This window comes from Misgurnus anguillicaudatus, chromosome 10, assembly GCF_027580225.2.
Source record: "Misgurnus anguillicaudatus chromosome 10, ASM2758022v2, whole genome shotgun sequence".
Lineage (NCBI taxonomy): Eukaryota > Metazoa > Chordata > Actinopteri > Cypriniformes > Cobitidae > Misgurnus > Misgurnus anguillicaudatus.
Window position 1 is genome coordinate 33,622,502 of NC_073346.2, and position 16,614 is coordinate 33,639,115.

Here is a 16,614-nt window from a genome sequence, read left to right on the forward strand (position 1 = left end):
GTACTAAATTAGCATCTAGCAAGCGTATCCTGTCAACACAAAGGTTGTCGAGTTTATATTTCCATCCTTGAATTTATTGTTAAATACACCAAACTACTAGTTTTATCTTCAGGGTTTGTGTGAATGCTCACGTGTTAAGTGTCGTGCTAGTAACCAATCAAATTTAATTCATTTTACTTCGTTAGTAGCCAATGATGTAAGTTTATGTTTAAGGGAAATTTAAAGATCTGTTATGTAATCCAGTTTTTTCAAGACCACAAACTGTGGTTAACACGAATTAACGTTGATATTTGTATTTCATTTTTAATAATGAAAATTTTAGGTAAACATAAATTCTGCCACATCACCTGATAATCTGGTTGGTCAGATAAGACAGAGCCTGCAAGGTGGCCACGTAACGTTAGCTGACTGTGTAATCTGTGTAAACTAACTTATATATTTCTTTTCATAGCTTTTATTGTGGGATTTTTACACTGGTAAGTCACTTTAAATCTTTTGAATTGACCTTTATTTTCCACATAGGGATTTCCTGTGATGATAAATGAACCAATCTGTATTCCTTAGGTATCATCTCTCATATCTATTTGAAAATGACAGACACTTTTCACACATGTCATCACTGGAGAAGGAAATGGCTTTTCGAACGGAGATGGTAATTATTATTTTCTATTAAATCTAACTAAATGTGTCTATGTATATGCCACAACGTGTTCAGGTAGCTCAATTGGTAAAGCATTGTGTCACCACAAAGCTCATGGGTTCGATACCCCGGAAACACAAATATTGATAAAATGCACTGTAAATTACATTGCAAAAAAAGTGTCTGCCAAATGCATAAATGTAAATGCTGTACATTTGTTCCATAGAAGTGTAGAGGATTGCACCATTTTATTACATTTACGTAAATGACCTTTTCATGTGTAGACGATGATGTATGGTGTCTTGTTTTTATAGGGGCTGTATTATTCATATTTCAAAACCATCATTGAGGCTCCTTCTTTCATGGATGGTCTTTACATGATTATGAACGACAGACTCACTGAATACCCTCTGGTGATAAACACTTTAAAAAGATTCAACTTGTACCCTGAGGTGAGATGTATTTTCGCTTCACTGTAGCATCTCCTTTGTAAAGATAAATTAAATCTTTTGATGCCATGCTACAGTATTTGCCTGAGCTTTAGTGTTAACAGAGTCTTTTTATTGTATCGCAGGTGGTCTTGGCCAGCTGGTACAGAGCATACACTAGCACAATGAATGTGTTTGGAGTCCCTACCAAGTTGTGTTGGACCATCAACAGAGGGGAAGGGCTCGATCCTGTGGAGAGTTGTGAAGGTATTGCAAAGCTTTGTTTAGCCCAAATATCTATTGGAGTCTCTTGACAACAACAAACAACATTCAGTCCCTTCAGAAACACGCAATTATGCGATCGCATGATTAACCGCATAATCAGCCAAAGTACGCATATTTATGCAGGGGCCGCATTTTTTCGAATATGCAGCATAAATTGCAGATTTACGCGCGCAAAATATGCTTGCATGATTTCATAATCCCCCCTTTTTGAGCAAGAAGTCACATATATCTTAGCAGAATGTTGAAAAATGTTGCATTTACTTCACACAAGCGCAGCCATGTCCCCTGGTGCCATGGGAACGCTATGAAGTGACATGATTATGTGTGACATGAACGTCATTGAAAAGCTGCAAACAGTTCTGGCAAGTTCCCGCAATTTCATTGCATAAAATTGCATAAATATTTCGCATATTCCATCGCATTTTTTAAGAAAATGTGCCGCAAGATCAAGGATTTTTGCCCGCAACAATCACAAAAAACTCCACGTTTTTCTGGAAGGACTTAAAGGCGGAGTCCACGATGTTTGAAAAACGCTTTGGAAAAGAAGACGGGCCGACTACCAAAACACACTTATAGCCAATCAAATCAAATTAAATGCCGGGTTGCATATCTGTGGGGCGGGTCTATCAACAGAAGGTCCAGATTCTATTGGGGTAGGGGCGTGTTTGTTTAGGTGATTTCAAATATCAACATTGGTTTTCAAACATCATGGACTCCGCCTTTAACATTGTTATATAAGTTAGGTATTGCAATTCCAACAGAATTTTATAATTTTTTTTACCTGGTTAGTACAAACTCTTTTTTTTAAATAATTGACTGGTTTTTATCTAAAAATCATTTTACATAAAATAAAGAATTCTTTGTAAAAATATAATCTTGATACTGACCGAGTAAGGCCATGTATAACTGTGAAATCAATTATTGAAATCAAACTTTGATGGTCCAAATCTCATAGTTAAATTAGCCTGGATTTCACAGACTGGGTCACATATATTGTATTTTACCTTGTATTTTATATTGTATACTGTCTAAAAGTATCTTATGCAGTTTGGTCATGATATAATTAAAATGCATGCTTTATAAATAGTTTTTACACTTTGTATAAACAAGTATTCACACTTATTCTCACATTAAAAAAAGTGCCAACAGATAACTGTTCCTGTTATGAAATATACAGTCTTTAAAAATAAACCCAGCAAAGTAAAGATCCATTTTTATTCAGAGACATTATAATACCATCAGTGACTTTTCTTTAGGTTTGGGGGACCCTGCCTATTTTTATGTCACTTTTGTGTTCCTCCTAAATGGGGCAATGATGAGCCTGTTCTTCATTTATGGAACATATCTGAGGTAATGACGCACTTGATATCCCAGATTAGATCTGTAATACTTCAGTATTGAAAGAAAGAAGTGTCTTTGTCATTAACTGTATACGTCTTTATAAATCAAACACTTGCATCATCAATTGTGTTTTTCTTACAGTGGTAGTCGACTGGGTGGCACCGTGACCGTTTTGAGTTTCTTCTTTAACCATGGGGAGGTATATCCGAATATCGATTTTGCAGATCTCAGAGTCAGATTCGAAGATGTCCACAGTATTTACAGATTACGTATATTTATGTTGAATCCCAGAGCACACGAGTCATGTGGACTCCTCCCCTCAGAGAGAGCTTCTCCTATCCCTTCCTGGTTCTCCAGATGCTTCTGCTCACACACATTATACGGTAACTTAACCGTTTTCCTTATTTATTACATTTACTCATTGTACCACACTGTAGCACTTACTGCGATATCCACATTTGCTTTTCATTCACTATCATTAGAGATGCTCAAGATCATTTGATTTTAATGTGTTACACCCTTCCCAAAATATCAAATGTGATGTTAAACATCAAATCATTGTTTGCTGTATTTTATCTCCTGCAAGTGAACAATTTAATTATGTTTTTTGCTATGTTACATATTTAGTCTTTTATTTGCCATTTTTAAAGGACAAGGAACCCATGCAAAAATACTATGATGGCTTTGGGTATCTCCAATGTGTTGTTCATGTTACCCTGGCAGTTTGCTCAGTTTGTATTACTTACCCAGGTGAGTGATTGGTGCTAAAATTCATTAAATCAGTGGTATCCAAACAACTAAACATAGTTTACACACATAGTTGTACCTTTTTAGTTATTTAAATGTTTTATCATTTACAGGTTGCCTCCCTTTTTGTTACGTACATCCTGGGTTATCTGAGCCCTGCGAAAATGCAGTCCCTCATAGTCACACACATGGTAATGGATTTAAATGATTTACTGCACATTTTATAGATTTATGCTGAAAAAATTGACTAAAATCTCTTCTGACAGATCTCATTAGGCGTCTGTTTCCTTTTGATGTTTGGGAATTCAATGCTGCTGACGTCCTTCTATGCATCTTCACTGGTGTCTATCTGGGTGAGTAGGACAGGTGGACTTCCTGTTTTTTTCGACCTCATTGGCTGATATGGTAAATGTTGCTTTATATCAGTAATGGATCACAGCCTTTGACTAAATAAGTACCCAAAATGCATCCGAATGCATGACCCATAAATGCATACTGTGAAGAAATCAGTGCCATCTTAGTTTAATTGACTGATCTCCTCTCGTTTCAGGGCATTATTTCTCTCAGAGACAGTTTTGTGGCTACATTTAAACCCAGACTCTTTACGTGGGTAAGAGAACATCCATTACTGCCCGATGCATTATGGGAAATGCACTCTACACCACTGACTGGATTGAGTTACATATCATTTTGTTTTTGCAATTGTAGATCATGCAGTGCCTCGCATGGGTGGTCTCCACCGTCATCCTGAAGTTCATGCTCTCTGTGATTTTGGGGGCATCGGATGATGTGAGTAAAACAAAAACAGTGGTGCGCACCATGCTGTGCTGTTTTCTTTAGCTGTGAACATCAGTTTGCTTTAGCCCGAGGAGTCCGTTCAACATTTGGCTTTTGTTATAGGCTCACATCAGCAGTCTGATCAAATCCAAGTTCACAAGCTACAAAGACTTTGACACAATGATGTACACATGTGCGGCAGAGTTCGACTTCATTGAAGCAGAGGTGGGTCACGTGATGCGTTGCGTGTTGTAAATATCGTTTGATTTTCAGCTTCTCAAACGTTCTTCATTGTATCTAATGCATGTTTGCAGACTCTTTTCCGATATGTCAAAACCTTGCTGCTTCCAGTTAACCTGGTGATTGTGGGATTCATCGCTGGATGGGTAAGTTGTTTTTGGTTAGATACTCATTCATTTACTCTCTTATTGGTATCTGAACTAGTATTATGAAATTGCAGTCAGCGTCAGTCATTTTGTTGTTCGTTAATGGGACTTTTCTCTTGTTGCATCTTCACACTCTTCCTCTTTTTACTTGCTGACTACAGACTATACAAGACCTCATTCTGTTTCTCAGAAATAAAAGGACAGCCAAGTCAGAAGATGATGAAACAGAGCAGTGAGTACTTTATATGCACCACCCTCCCAAGAAATGTTTGTAGGTGCCCTAAAGGAATACTCCACTTTTATGAAACAAATCCTGATAATTTACTCACCCCCATGTCATCCAAGATGTTTATGTCTTTTTTCTACAGTCGAAAAGGAATTAAGTTTTTGGAGGAAAACTTTCCAGGATTTCCCCCCATATAGTGGACCTCAATGGTTTGCAGTTTAAAATTGCAGTTTCAGTGTAGCTTCAAAGTGTTTTAAACAATCCCAACCCAGGCATAAGGGTCTTATCTAGCGAAACGAATGTCATCTCGCAAAGAAAAGGACTTTTAAACCACAACTTCTCATCTTGCACTAAGCATGTTACGCCATCACGACCTTACGTATTGCGTAATCACGCCGAAAGGCCACACGCACCCCCTTACCAGAAAGTTTAAATCAGGTGTTTTAAATAAGGTAACATCTACTTAACACTGAAGCGGTAGTTTTGCATACGTCATGCGTGACCTTTCGACATTATTGCGTAATACGTAATGTCACGCTGGCGCATCACAAGGCTATTGCAAGATAGCTATCTGATTTGTTAAAACTGTTTCATTTACATTTGGCCACATACATGTGTCTTGGCAAAACGGATATGAATCCTATTTTCTACTCCCGCGTAAAATGCAAATACACAATTCATTACTCTGCCTTAAAAAAGTTAAGATGACGTTTATGCAACAAAAGGTAGCCCTTACTGTATGTTGGGCAGGGGACGCGCATCTCCTTGCTCGGCATGAGTTGAAGCGCGCAGTACCAGAGCAACAGGAAAGTGACATCGCAGTGATTTAACGTACAGGTCCTTGACTGGGAAAAACATTCCCAAAACTCTCTCTCAAAGTTGTATTTCTTTGTTTAATGTCATTCAACATCTTTTATTGGTTCTAGAAAGTTTTTTTACCCACTGTCGTCGCTCTATAAAGCAACTAGCAAGTCGACTTTGTTTGCCTCTTTGCAGGCTAACTTCCGGGTAGCGTGCTGAAGTTTGGGAGGAGTTATGCGCTGACAAATGGTTTCATTAACCAGATGCATTTACACTTGTCCAGTTTCGTCTGAAATGTGTCCCAGACCACATCTTGAAGTAGTTTGAGCGATCGGATTTAAATCCGTCTCAGAAACGTTTCGGAGGGCATTTACACCTGGTCTTTTTAGGATCAGAAAGCTATCCAATCTGAGAAAACGCATGAAGTGACCATGTTTAAAAAGCCTATTAGAAGCTGCATTGAAACTGTAAACTGTTGAGGTGCACTATAAGGAGAAAAATCCTGGAATGTTTTCCTCAAAAAATGTCATTTCTTCTTGACTGAAGAAAGAAAGACATAAACATCTTGGATGACATGGGGGTGAGTAAATGATCAGAATTTTTATGAAAGTGTAATATTCCTTTAATGGCAAAAATATTGCTATTGAAGGAAAACACCAGTTTTTCAATATTTTATTATGTTCTCACCTCAGTTTAGACTAATTAATACATACCTATCTTTATTCAATGCGTACACTTAATCTTTGTACAGCGCCTCGTGAATGTGTTAGCATTTAGCCTAGCCCCATTCATTCCTATGGCTCCAAACAGGGATGAATTTAGAAGCCAACAAACACTTCCATGTTTTCCCTATTTAAAGACTCTTACATGAGTAGTTACACGAGTAAGTATGGTGGCACAAAATAAAACTTTTGTTTGAAACATTGTATCACCAAAGTAAAAAGATTGTTTAAAATAATACAATATGAATAGTGAACACATTTTTCTGTATAGAAGACAGTTTTGTTTGATAATAAGAATTGCAATCTGTTTCTAAAACGAAATATTTCTCTGTAATATTTCAGGACTCGGGTCTTGGCAAAGGGCGTGGTAAGATTATTTGAGTTCTAAATGAATAGGAATCAGACTTTTATAACCGTAAGACATGGAAGGGAGAGGTTGAAATATGTCTTGTTGGTTGTGTGTCTAGCTGGTGTATCACAGTCTGCAGCTGTTGGCGTTTGCAGTGTTGGCTGTGCTCATCATGAGACTGAAGCTCTTCCTCACTCCTCACATGTGTATCATGTCCTGTTTAATCTGCTCCAGACAGGTGACCATCCAAACTCTCCATCAGTAACTTTCTCAAAACACATTCATAATGCACAGAAAGAATCACTCACTATTTGATTTTTCACTGAGACATTCTTTTGGCTTTTTGACTACAGGTGTTTGGCTGGCTAGGAGAGAAGTTTAAACACCAGATGATAGTTGTTGGAATATTGTCCATGATGACGGTTCAAGGAGTCTCCAACCTTCAGAGTCAATGGGGCATTATTGGAGAATTCAGTAACTTTCCGCAAGAAGAACTTCTGGAGTGGATCAAGGAGAACACGAGCCCTAGTAAGAAGTTATTTTGGTTTAAAGGGGGCATGTCATATCATGAAGTGCTATAATTGGGTCCCCAGTGCTTCTATCAACCTAAAAAATGTGTAAAAGATCAACCTAGTAAGTTAGTTTTAGTAAACCATTCTCTGCAAGCATGTGAAAAAATAGGTCATTGAAATTTGGCTCCCCTTGTGATGTCAGAAGGGGACAATACCACCCCTTAATCTGCACTATCCAACCACTGCACTGCCATTATAGTGCAGAGATCAGCTTATTTGCGTTTAAAATAACACACCCCAAACGGCACATTTCTGCTCACAACTACAAAGTGGCAATTTTAACATGATGTAATAAGTTATCTGTATGATATCTTAAACTAAAACATCACATATGTACTCTGGGGACACCAAAGATTTATTTGACAAAAAAGTCAAAACCTTTAAAAAAAGTCCCCCTTTAAAAAACAATTTGCATAAAGCAATAGGGTGTAATTTCTCCCACTGTTTTCCATCAGGATTCTTGTTAGGTTATTTTAAAATGAATGTCTGTGTAATTTTTGTAGATGCTGTGTTTGCCGGTGCCATGCCCACCATGGCAAGTGTAAAACTGTCCACTGGCAGAGCCATCGTCAATCACCCACATTATGAGGACGCAGGATTAAGGTAGATTTTTAGGGGTCAAGCCCAGAATGGGCGAAGACCCCTATTGTATCTGTTAGTTTTCTTTTTAGGGGTCAAGCCCAGAATGGGCGAAGACCCCTATTGTATCCGTTAGTTTTCTTATTATTCTTCTTCCGATTCTTCTTCCGCCATTGCGGTCTATGGCAGCCTATAGAACCGTACGTAGGAAAGTTATGAAATTTGGCACACTGATAGAGGACTGTCCAAAAAGTCTCCACAGCAAATTTGGAGTCTTAATCTCTAACCCGCTAGCGCCACCAACAGTCCAAAGTTGCACTTATGTTTTTGCTTATAACTTCTGAAGTCCTATAAACAAAATTCTTGCTTCTTCTGATTCCTTGGGTCAGGACGATTCGATTGGACCCTATGACGTCATTTTCCGTCATGAAAAATGTTCCGCCATTTTTAATTATTCGTAAAACCTACTTTTGCGAACTTGTCCAAGAGCTTTTGCCAGATTGCCACGAAAATCGGTATGCAGCATCTATAGACACTCAAGGCAAAAAGTTATTAAAAGAATTTTGATAAACCAATCCGTTGTTGTATAGCGCATCAACAAATTTTACGTAGAGCGCAATAAAACAGGTTTTAGTCTGTATCTTCGGCAATCTTATGCCTATTGACACGACACTTGGTAGTTGTGATGCCAGTCAGAAACTGAGTGTGCATGCACCGTTTCGTCGCAGCGCCACCTAGTGGTCATACTTATGCTTTACATGCCTATAACTTTGGCTCTGATCGGTGTTTTTTCACGGGGCTTGTTTCCATGAAGTCCTGAATAGTTGCCGGGTCCAACGATACCAAACATGCCAGATTTTGCCTTACGGTTAGCCCTGCGCACCAAAACAGCACTCAAAAAACACGTGCGAGTATCTCCGCGGGCGTAATTCTGATCGACTCGAAAACACCATAGGAAGAACAATGCATTACCTTCTGTACAAAAAGTTCTATTGGCATTATATTAAAATTTTCATCAGAAATGGCCGAAAATTGCAAAAAACGAAAATTTACCTTTACATTTTGTGTTTTTTACACATAAATGGTTATAACTTCGTAAAGCAAAGAGATTTTTTCACCATATTTGATACGCTGATGTACGACCACAATCTGAGGCTACACAAAAAAAATTGTATGCTTGCACCACTAGTTGGCCTTATAATTAAACAAAACCTTTGAAATCAAGCCACCCTATGGTCATACAACTGTTTCTTCACTAAACTAAAGTGTATAGTCATAAAACTAGCTAGATGTAACACAGTTATGACCTGAGGTTGCATGCACAATTTTGTCATTGCGCCACCTAGTGGTTTTGAGATAGAAATATGGTATTTTTGCCTAAAACTACTCAAACAGTACATCTAAAATCTTGGGTCATCATGTATTATTCCTTTCATGGCTTGGAGTATAATCATTGGTGCATGCCAATTAACTCCTTAGCAACCAATTAGGATACCTTATCAACCCTTTTTACAAGAGCTATATCTTTGAACAAGAGCTATATCTCTGCATCAGAACATTGTAAAGACATGGGGGTGGTCTCTTTTGACTCATTAACACCACTGTAACATTTTGTGAGCTGAGAATTGCCACTGCAAGCACCACTCACATTTTCTTCAGTGTTCTAGTTGTCAATGCTCCTCGAGAAGAGACGGAGAGATTACACTAAATGAAAACACAGCTTTTTTGCTGATAACTGTTATATTATTTAGTCTGAAATCAAGAGATTTTCGTAGGTTCTTTAAACTGCTCATCCAAACTCGTCTTTACTTTCTTCTGTGCCCTTTTTGGCTTGACCCCGGTGATTGCTGCTTGCAGCTATATTTACTATTGTACTTGATGATAAACTTACTACACTGTACAAAGTGTATGATCTCAATTTATCTTTATTATTCAGAGAACGAACAAAGATGGTATATGCCATGTACAGCCGAAAGCCAGCTGAGGTAGTAAAGAGAAATCTGATAAAGCTTCATGTGGATTACTTCATCCTAGAGGACTCGTGGTGCACAAGACGAACCAAGTAAACGGCATCTATTTTAGGCCTTTTTATAACCCAATGATATCACTTTAAAGTATGCAAAGTCATTTATTTTTTTTCATATACTGTATTTATTTGACTTGATTATCAGGCCTGGTTGCAGTATGCCTGAGATCTGGGATGTGGAGGACCCACAAAACGCAGGAAAAGTGCCACTTTGTACCCTGATGTCGAAGGATTCTCGTCCGCATTTCCCCACCGTCTATTACAACAGCATTTACAAAGTCCTTCGAGTTCCCAAAACAACGAAGGATATCAGATAACAGCTGTTTATTCGTTTAAAAAGTATTTGAACCTACTGTTTTTGCGGTCTTTGATACGTGCGTGTGTGTGTGTGTGTGTGTATATACAAGCAGCGATTATTTTTGTAAAGGTCAATCCTGTTTTTCTTGAGACCTGCTAGTATCGGTTTTATTTTGATAAGATATAACAGATGTTTAAACTGTGGTGAATCTGATCGTTCACTGCAGATCATCGGTCAGTATTGGATATACACACTTTCCTTGACCATCTGCTTGAAATGTAAGTATTTATTTTGTTAGGACGACTGTGATCTTTGACATCCTTGATGCTGCTGTTTGTCAGTTTCATGTGTCTTTAATATGAGAAAAGATTTCATCGTTTACAATAATCGTCTAGCTTGTACTCATGCATTTTAGGCCTGACCTGTGGATATTTTTAAAATCTTTGGAGCTCTTTTATGGTTAAAGTAAAAAAAAAAATCATTTTTGGCTAATTCTGTCATACCGAAGTGACCTACAGAAAAGTTATATCTATGCTTATAGGATTCTAAAAGTTTACAGTGTTATTTAAATCTACCAATTTGTACTGTAAATAAACTGCTTGTACATTTCCTTTTACTTCAAGGTTTAATTTGCGGTAATCATGGTCAAGTTTGTGAAATAGTAGTTTGAAACAATTAAAGATAACTTCAAGCACAGAGGAATTTTTACTTGTAGCAGGCCATGTTTACCTTTTAAACTCTTTCATTCCATTACATTTCAATGTCACTTTATCAAGGTTTATATTATCAGTGTTATTCTCATGTCTCATCTGTCAATGCAATACAGAATCCAGATGTCTGAATATTTCTTGATGTCATGGCTTTAGTGGTCTTAATAATAATTACACAGTATTCACTGCCATAGATATTCATTTGTACTATGTGTTCTTATTTTATTTTAAAGTGTCCTTTACATTTCAAGGAGATCCCTGAAATTGTACATTCAGTGTTGTGGGTGATACATGTGTATATGTTCACTGTCTTTGGGGACTTTTTTTTTTCTTCCGTCTTATATTTGGTTTAGCTATAATGAAGGAAACATTTGTGCTAATGCTTTTCCGAGTCTTACCCCTACATATTTCCGATTAAATGTGTTTTGTTTTATTTTACTCATTGATTTGCCATGTGTTGTTTTTTTGAGTATGATAGTGACAAAAGTAGTTCTACTGAATTAGATGACGCTTATTAAACGGGTGGGTAGGTCTTTTTGTGAACTCCATTAGTATAATTGCTAATAAAACCAGACCTCTTTAAATTGTCCCCATTCACTTAGCTCTATATTTAGAACTCAATGGTTACAATCAGCTGTGTGCTTACCATCATTTATTAAAATATCTTCTTTTGTATTAATCAGAAAAAAGAAATTCATACAGGTTTAGAACATCATGAGGATGAGAAAATGACAACAGAATGTTCACTTTTTTTGAAAATATGCTCATTTTCCAGCTCCCCTTGACATTTGATTTTTACAGTTTGGGAATCCATTCAGCCGATCTCCGGGTCTGGCGCTACCACTTTTAGCATAGCTTAGCACAATCCATTGAATCTGATTAGACCATTAGCATCACGCTAAAAAAAAAGTGTTTTGATATTTTCCTATTTAAAACTTGACTCTTCTGTAGTTACATTGTGTACTAAGACCGACGGAAAATTAAAAGTTGGGATTTTCTAGGCAGATATGGCTAGGAACTATGCACTAGTTCTGGCGTAATAATCAAGGACGTTGCTGTCGTAACATGGCAGCAAGAGGCACAATGATATTATGCAGTGCCCAAAAGTAGTCCCCTGCTATTGAAAGTTACTAAGGGGACTATTTTGGCTGCTGCGTAATATCATTGCGCCTTCTGCAGCCATGTTACGGCAGCAAAGTCTTCGATTATTACCTGGTATCCCTTTTAACCTGGTCTGTGAAACCGGGGGTGTAATTTTAAAGGGACACTACACTTTTTTGAAAATATGCTCCTTTTCCAGCTCCCCTAGAGTTAAACATTTGATTTTTACCTTTTTGGAATCCATTCAGCTGATCTCTGGTACCACTTTTAACATAGCTTAGCATAATCCATTGAATCGGATTACACCATTAGCATCGCACAAAAAAATAACCAAAGAGTTTCAATATTTTTCCTATTTAAAATTTGACTTTTTGAATTTTACATCGTGTACTAAGACCGACGAAAACTTAAAGTTGAGATTTTCTGGGCAGATGTGGCTAGGAACTGTGCTCTCATTCTGGCGTAATAATCAAGGACTTTGCTGTTGTAACATGGCTGCAGGAGGCGCAATGATGTTTCGCAGCGCCTGAAGATAGTCCTCTGCTATTGAAAGATACTAAGGGGACTATTTTCGACTGCTGCTTTATATCATTGCAAGTCCTTGATTATTACGCCAAAATGAGTATAGTTCATATCTGCCTAAAAAATCGCAACTTTTAATTTTCCGTCGGTCTTAGTACACGATGTAACTACAGAAGAGTTTTAAATGAAAAAATATCAAAACTCTTAGGTCATTTTTAGCATGATGCTAATGGTCTAATCAGATTCAATGGTTTATGCTAAGCTATGCTAAAAGTGGTAGCGCCAGATCCAGAAATCGATTCCAAAAAGGTAAAAACCAAATGTTCAACTCAAGGAGAGCCGGAAATGAGCCCACCTTCAAAAAAAGAGGAATGTCCCTGTAAGTTAGTTGAAATGGTCAATTTTGGATGAATTAGTAAAACAACACACAACATAAACATTCGTTTCATTACTTTTAATAAACAATTTCATCAACATTACAAAAGATCTCCCGTGTAAGAGTATACAGTATTTATATATTTATATAGTACAAATCCAAAACTTCTGTCCTACATTTTTCATAAATCTTGATTAGAAATTTAGGATAAGGAAATTGCCTGTCTGAACCGGGCTGAAACAGTGAACAGTTTATGTTGATACAGGACATAGTACATAAATGTTGTGCAGAAGAACACTATTGCAGCAATACTTGTTCGGAGTCCTAATGTGGAGAGAAAATACTAGCAACTATAACACAAGTTCAATGCTGTTTTCAACAGTCTCCTCCTTCTTACAGTCTTATTCCCTATCACAAACACAGTATTATGTTACTTGCTGCAAAAGTAAAAAAAAGTGTTGAATAAACCTATTATTCATTCAGATATCAGATGAAGAGTGTGTTTATATATAGCAGTCGAAGGTACAGCGTTCATTGTGGGATTATGGAGGTCTGTTTGCTTTATTGATGAACTTTAAGAGCATGGGGGCAGTTTGCTTGCACTTTTGCAACCAAAATCAACACCTGGCGAAGGACTAACTCCAAACTAGTTCAAAACAAGTATATATATACAGAACAAAATATCAAAATAAAACAAGTCGGATACTCTGTGGTATTATAAATATTGGAAAAAAAACATGAAAAAGTTTTTCGCATTAAAAAGTGTAACAAGGGGGTCTGCAATCACGTTTAGTCCAGTGTAAAATGAAAAGGCAAAGCATTCAGATAGCTCATTAGGGTCATTGGCGTTAAGAGATAATATGAAGAATAGCTCTATAGGAAGAAGAGTAATGTGGGAAAAGATTGAAATAGGAAGTTCCTGAGACGGTTCTAGACAAGATACATTAAATAAGTCGTTTTCAGGCCTATAGCCTACCTAAAGTGCACATTAACAGGAAAGAAATGATAGACCAACAATACTGCAGCTAGCTATCCTGCTGCCTTATCGCCTCTGTGAACTTAACCATCACATGACCGTTAATAAATTAGTTGATTAACACGTAAAAATCATAATTACTAACAATAGTAAACTCTATTTCATAACACTAAAAAAAGGAAACAATGTAAACACGTGAAAACATGGGGAACTGATATTGCTGAGCTCTATAACACAATATGCAGCAATTTACATATTTCAGCAACAATTGGATGATTTTGAAACATGTACAAGTACTAAAACTATTAAGTTTGTTCCCGATCTGTGCTGCTAATTGACTTGTATTAAATATTTATGTTTTAATAAAGGATTAGTATCTCTCTCATGTAAATCTTCAAGTACTTGCGAGTACACTCTTCACTGTTAAAGTACAATATTTAATATCTCCTTCATGTGCCATTTAAATCCATAAACAGTATGGAAGGTCAGTCCGGTTCTCGTATCACCTCATCGCAGTGAGATGTTTCCTCAAATGTGCATTTATTCCTTTTCAAACCAGCACTTTGACAGACAGCATTTTAATGCGGTAAAAAAATTGTCTTGTATTTAACGTCTAAAGTGTGATTTGAAAATCATGGTACCGCAAAAGTGTGTAAAACTAATTCTAAGAGACTCCTTGTCTTTTGAAAAATGAACATAAAATATGAAACTTAAGAGACTGGGCTCTTTATAATCTAACCTATGGCGTCCTATTCATATTAAAAACAAATGATACAAAATAAAACAGGACTAGTTCATTTAGTGCTATGACGAGAAAGCCTTTGAGAAATACCTGGAAGTCATTGTTTAGCCCTCTATCGGGCGTGTCTACCTTTGGCTTCATGTAGGCAGGTTGGTAGGGCACACAGGACAGAGCAACACATAACAGCTCTCATAATGACGTCTCTGTATCCAAACATTTCTCCCCGTTATCATCCTCCACATTGATCTTAATGCAAGCTGTATTTTCACTGTTGAGAAACAAACAGGTGAAGAATGGTTAGATGATGCATAATGATCAACACAATTTTCCACCATCACATCAGAGGACACACAAAAGATGTCACACAATGAAACGTGCAAAAGCATTCAACAACCCCAAAACAATGTTTAAATAACTCATTTACAACAATTTATAAATAACTGTTCACACTAAAGACCTAACAACATTAACACAAATTTTTTTTTTTTTTTGGCTGATTTACATTAGTGTTTCTCAACCTAGGGTCCGATATGCTTCGATGTCATATAATGAGGCATGAAGTGTTCCACTAATAATTTTATATAAACAATATTTTTAAAAGTTTATTTTTTTAAAAATTGATCACATGCTTACATTGCTTAGGTAGTAAAAATCTTTTATGTAAAATCTTTAATATTAATAATAATTATAAACTGAGCTCCCCAACCCTCAGGTAAAAATTTGTCATATGTACGCAGGGAGTCCAAGGAAAAAGGTTGGGAACCAATGGTTTACATGACAACAGTGTTTTATTGGGTCAATTACAGTGAGGAAAATAAGTATTTGAACACCCTGCTACTCTGCAAGTTATCCCACTTAGAAATCATGGAGGGGTTTGAAATTGTCATCGTAGGTGCATGTCCACTGTGAGAGACACACTCCAAAAGAATCCAGAAATCACAATGCATTACTTTTTTAACTATTTATTTGTAGGATACAGCTGCAAAGAAGTATTTGAACACCTGTCTATAAGCTAGAATTCTGACCCTCAAAGACCTGTTAGGGTGTTTTCACATATACACTGTTTAGGTCGGCCCAAATGACGTGTCGCTCCGAGTACGGTGCGTTTGGGTCAGTGTGAACACAACAGCCGCACTCGGGTGCGCACTAAACGGCCGCTCCGAGACCGCTCTAAACAGGTGGTCTCGGAGCGGCTGTCGCCGAACTCTGGGGCGACCCACCTGTGGTGTGAACACTGCCGGACCTCGGGCCGAACCAAATACAGGAAGTTCTCCACATGTTTGAGCCACTGGGCTTCCGTTGTGACGTGAGCCGGGTGTTATATTGTGGGTTAACAACAAACAAGCCAATCTTGGTCCGTTGCATAGAGATTCGCTGTCTCCTTTACGTTTGAGCTGATGATTTTATTAATGCATAGCTGTCCTCCACACACAAATAGTGACATTATGGGGCTTTTTGGCAAACGGCTCCGTGAGAAAGGCTTTAATAGAACAGCTACGCAATTTCGCGTTAAAGCAAAGAAACTTTGCAAAGACGAGCATCGTTTATCTCCACATCTTGATAGCTGCGCTCTCCCTGTCAGGCTGGTTGTCGTGGAAACGTGGGGGTGGTCATGAGACGGTAAGAGCTGTCAGAGACCAATGACAGCGCTGACCGTTGTCACATGGTGTACGGTGCGGCATTTCGAGTAAAGTAAAAAATAGATATATGTGAACACGGACTGCACTAACTGAAAAATGATACAATGTATTTTGGTGCGCTCCGAGGCCGCACCACGGTGCGCACCAACATATGTGAAAACAACCTTAGTCTGCCTTTAAAATGGCCACCTCCACTCCATTTATTATCATAAATTAGATGCACCTGTTTGAGGTAGTTAGCTGCATAAAGACACCTGTCCACCCCATACAATCAGTAAGAATATATTTATATAAATATATAAAATATATATAAATACTTATTTGAAGCTGTATCATACAAATAAATAGTCAAAAAATCATACATTGAGAT

At 37.4% G+C, this 16,614-nt stretch overlaps 2 protein-coding genes across 2 annotated transcripts in view; one reads left to right on the forward strand and one right to left on the reverse strand.

Annotated features, from left to right (window-relative positions):
* The window catches only part of dpy19l1l (dpy-19-like 1, like (H. sapiens)), an 11,719-nt gene extending 390 nt beyond the window's left edge, over positions 1 to 11,329 (forward strand). The window contains exons 2-22 of the mRNA XM_055211033.2: positions 452 to 476; positions 565 to 652; positions 955 to 1,092; positions 1,215 to 1,335; positions 2,610 to 2,703; positions 2,836 to 2,893; positions 2,986 to 3,077; positions 3,345 to 3,444; positions 3,555 to 3,632; positions 3,708 to 3,794; positions 3,992 to 4,051; positions 4,150 to 4,230; positions 4,342 to 4,443; positions 4,533 to 4,604; positions 4,766 to 4,836; positions 6,696 to 6,720; positions 6,821 to 6,940; positions 7,056 to 7,230; positions 7,778 to 7,877; positions 9,790 to 9,915; positions 10,025 to 11,329. Of these exons, the coding sequence (XP_055067008.2) occupies positions 452 to 476; positions 565 to 652; positions 955 to 1,092; positions 1,215 to 1,335; positions 2,610 to 2,703; positions 2,836 to 2,893; positions 2,986 to 3,077; positions 3,345 to 3,444; positions 3,555 to 3,632; positions 3,708 to 3,794; positions 3,992 to 4,051; positions 4,150 to 4,230; positions 4,342 to 4,443; positions 4,533 to 4,604; positions 4,766 to 4,836; positions 6,696 to 6,720; positions 6,821 to 6,940; positions 7,056 to 7,230; positions 7,778 to 7,877; positions 9,790 to 9,915; positions 10,025 to 10,196 (1,985 nt within the window). The 3' untranslated portion in view covers positions 10,197 to 11,329. The remainder of the gene's footprint in view (positions 1 to 451; positions 477 to 564; positions 653 to 954; positions 1,093 to 1,214; positions 1,336 to 2,609; positions 2,704 to 2,835; positions 2,894 to 2,985; positions 3,078 to 3,344; positions 3,445 to 3,554; positions 3,633 to 3,707; positions 3,795 to 3,991; positions 4,052 to 4,149; positions 4,231 to 4,341; positions 4,444 to 4,532; positions 4,605 to 4,765; positions 4,837 to 6,695; positions 6,721 to 6,820; positions 6,941 to 7,055; positions 7,231 to 7,777; positions 7,878 to 9,789; positions 9,916 to 10,024) is intronic.
* Positions 11,330 to 12,949: 1,620 nt separating this feature from the next.
* slc4a7 (solute carrier family 4 member 7) overlaps positions 12,950 to 16,614 on the reverse strand; it is a 57,507-nt gene continuing 53,842 nt past the window's right edge. Inside the window, exon 26 of the mRNA XM_073872415.1 lies at positions 12,950 to 14,872. Within this exon, the coding sequence (XP_073728516.1) occupies positions 14,794 to 14,872 (79 nt within the window). The 3' untranslated portion in view covers positions 12,950 to 14,793. The remainder of the gene's footprint in view (positions 14,873 to 16,614) is intronic.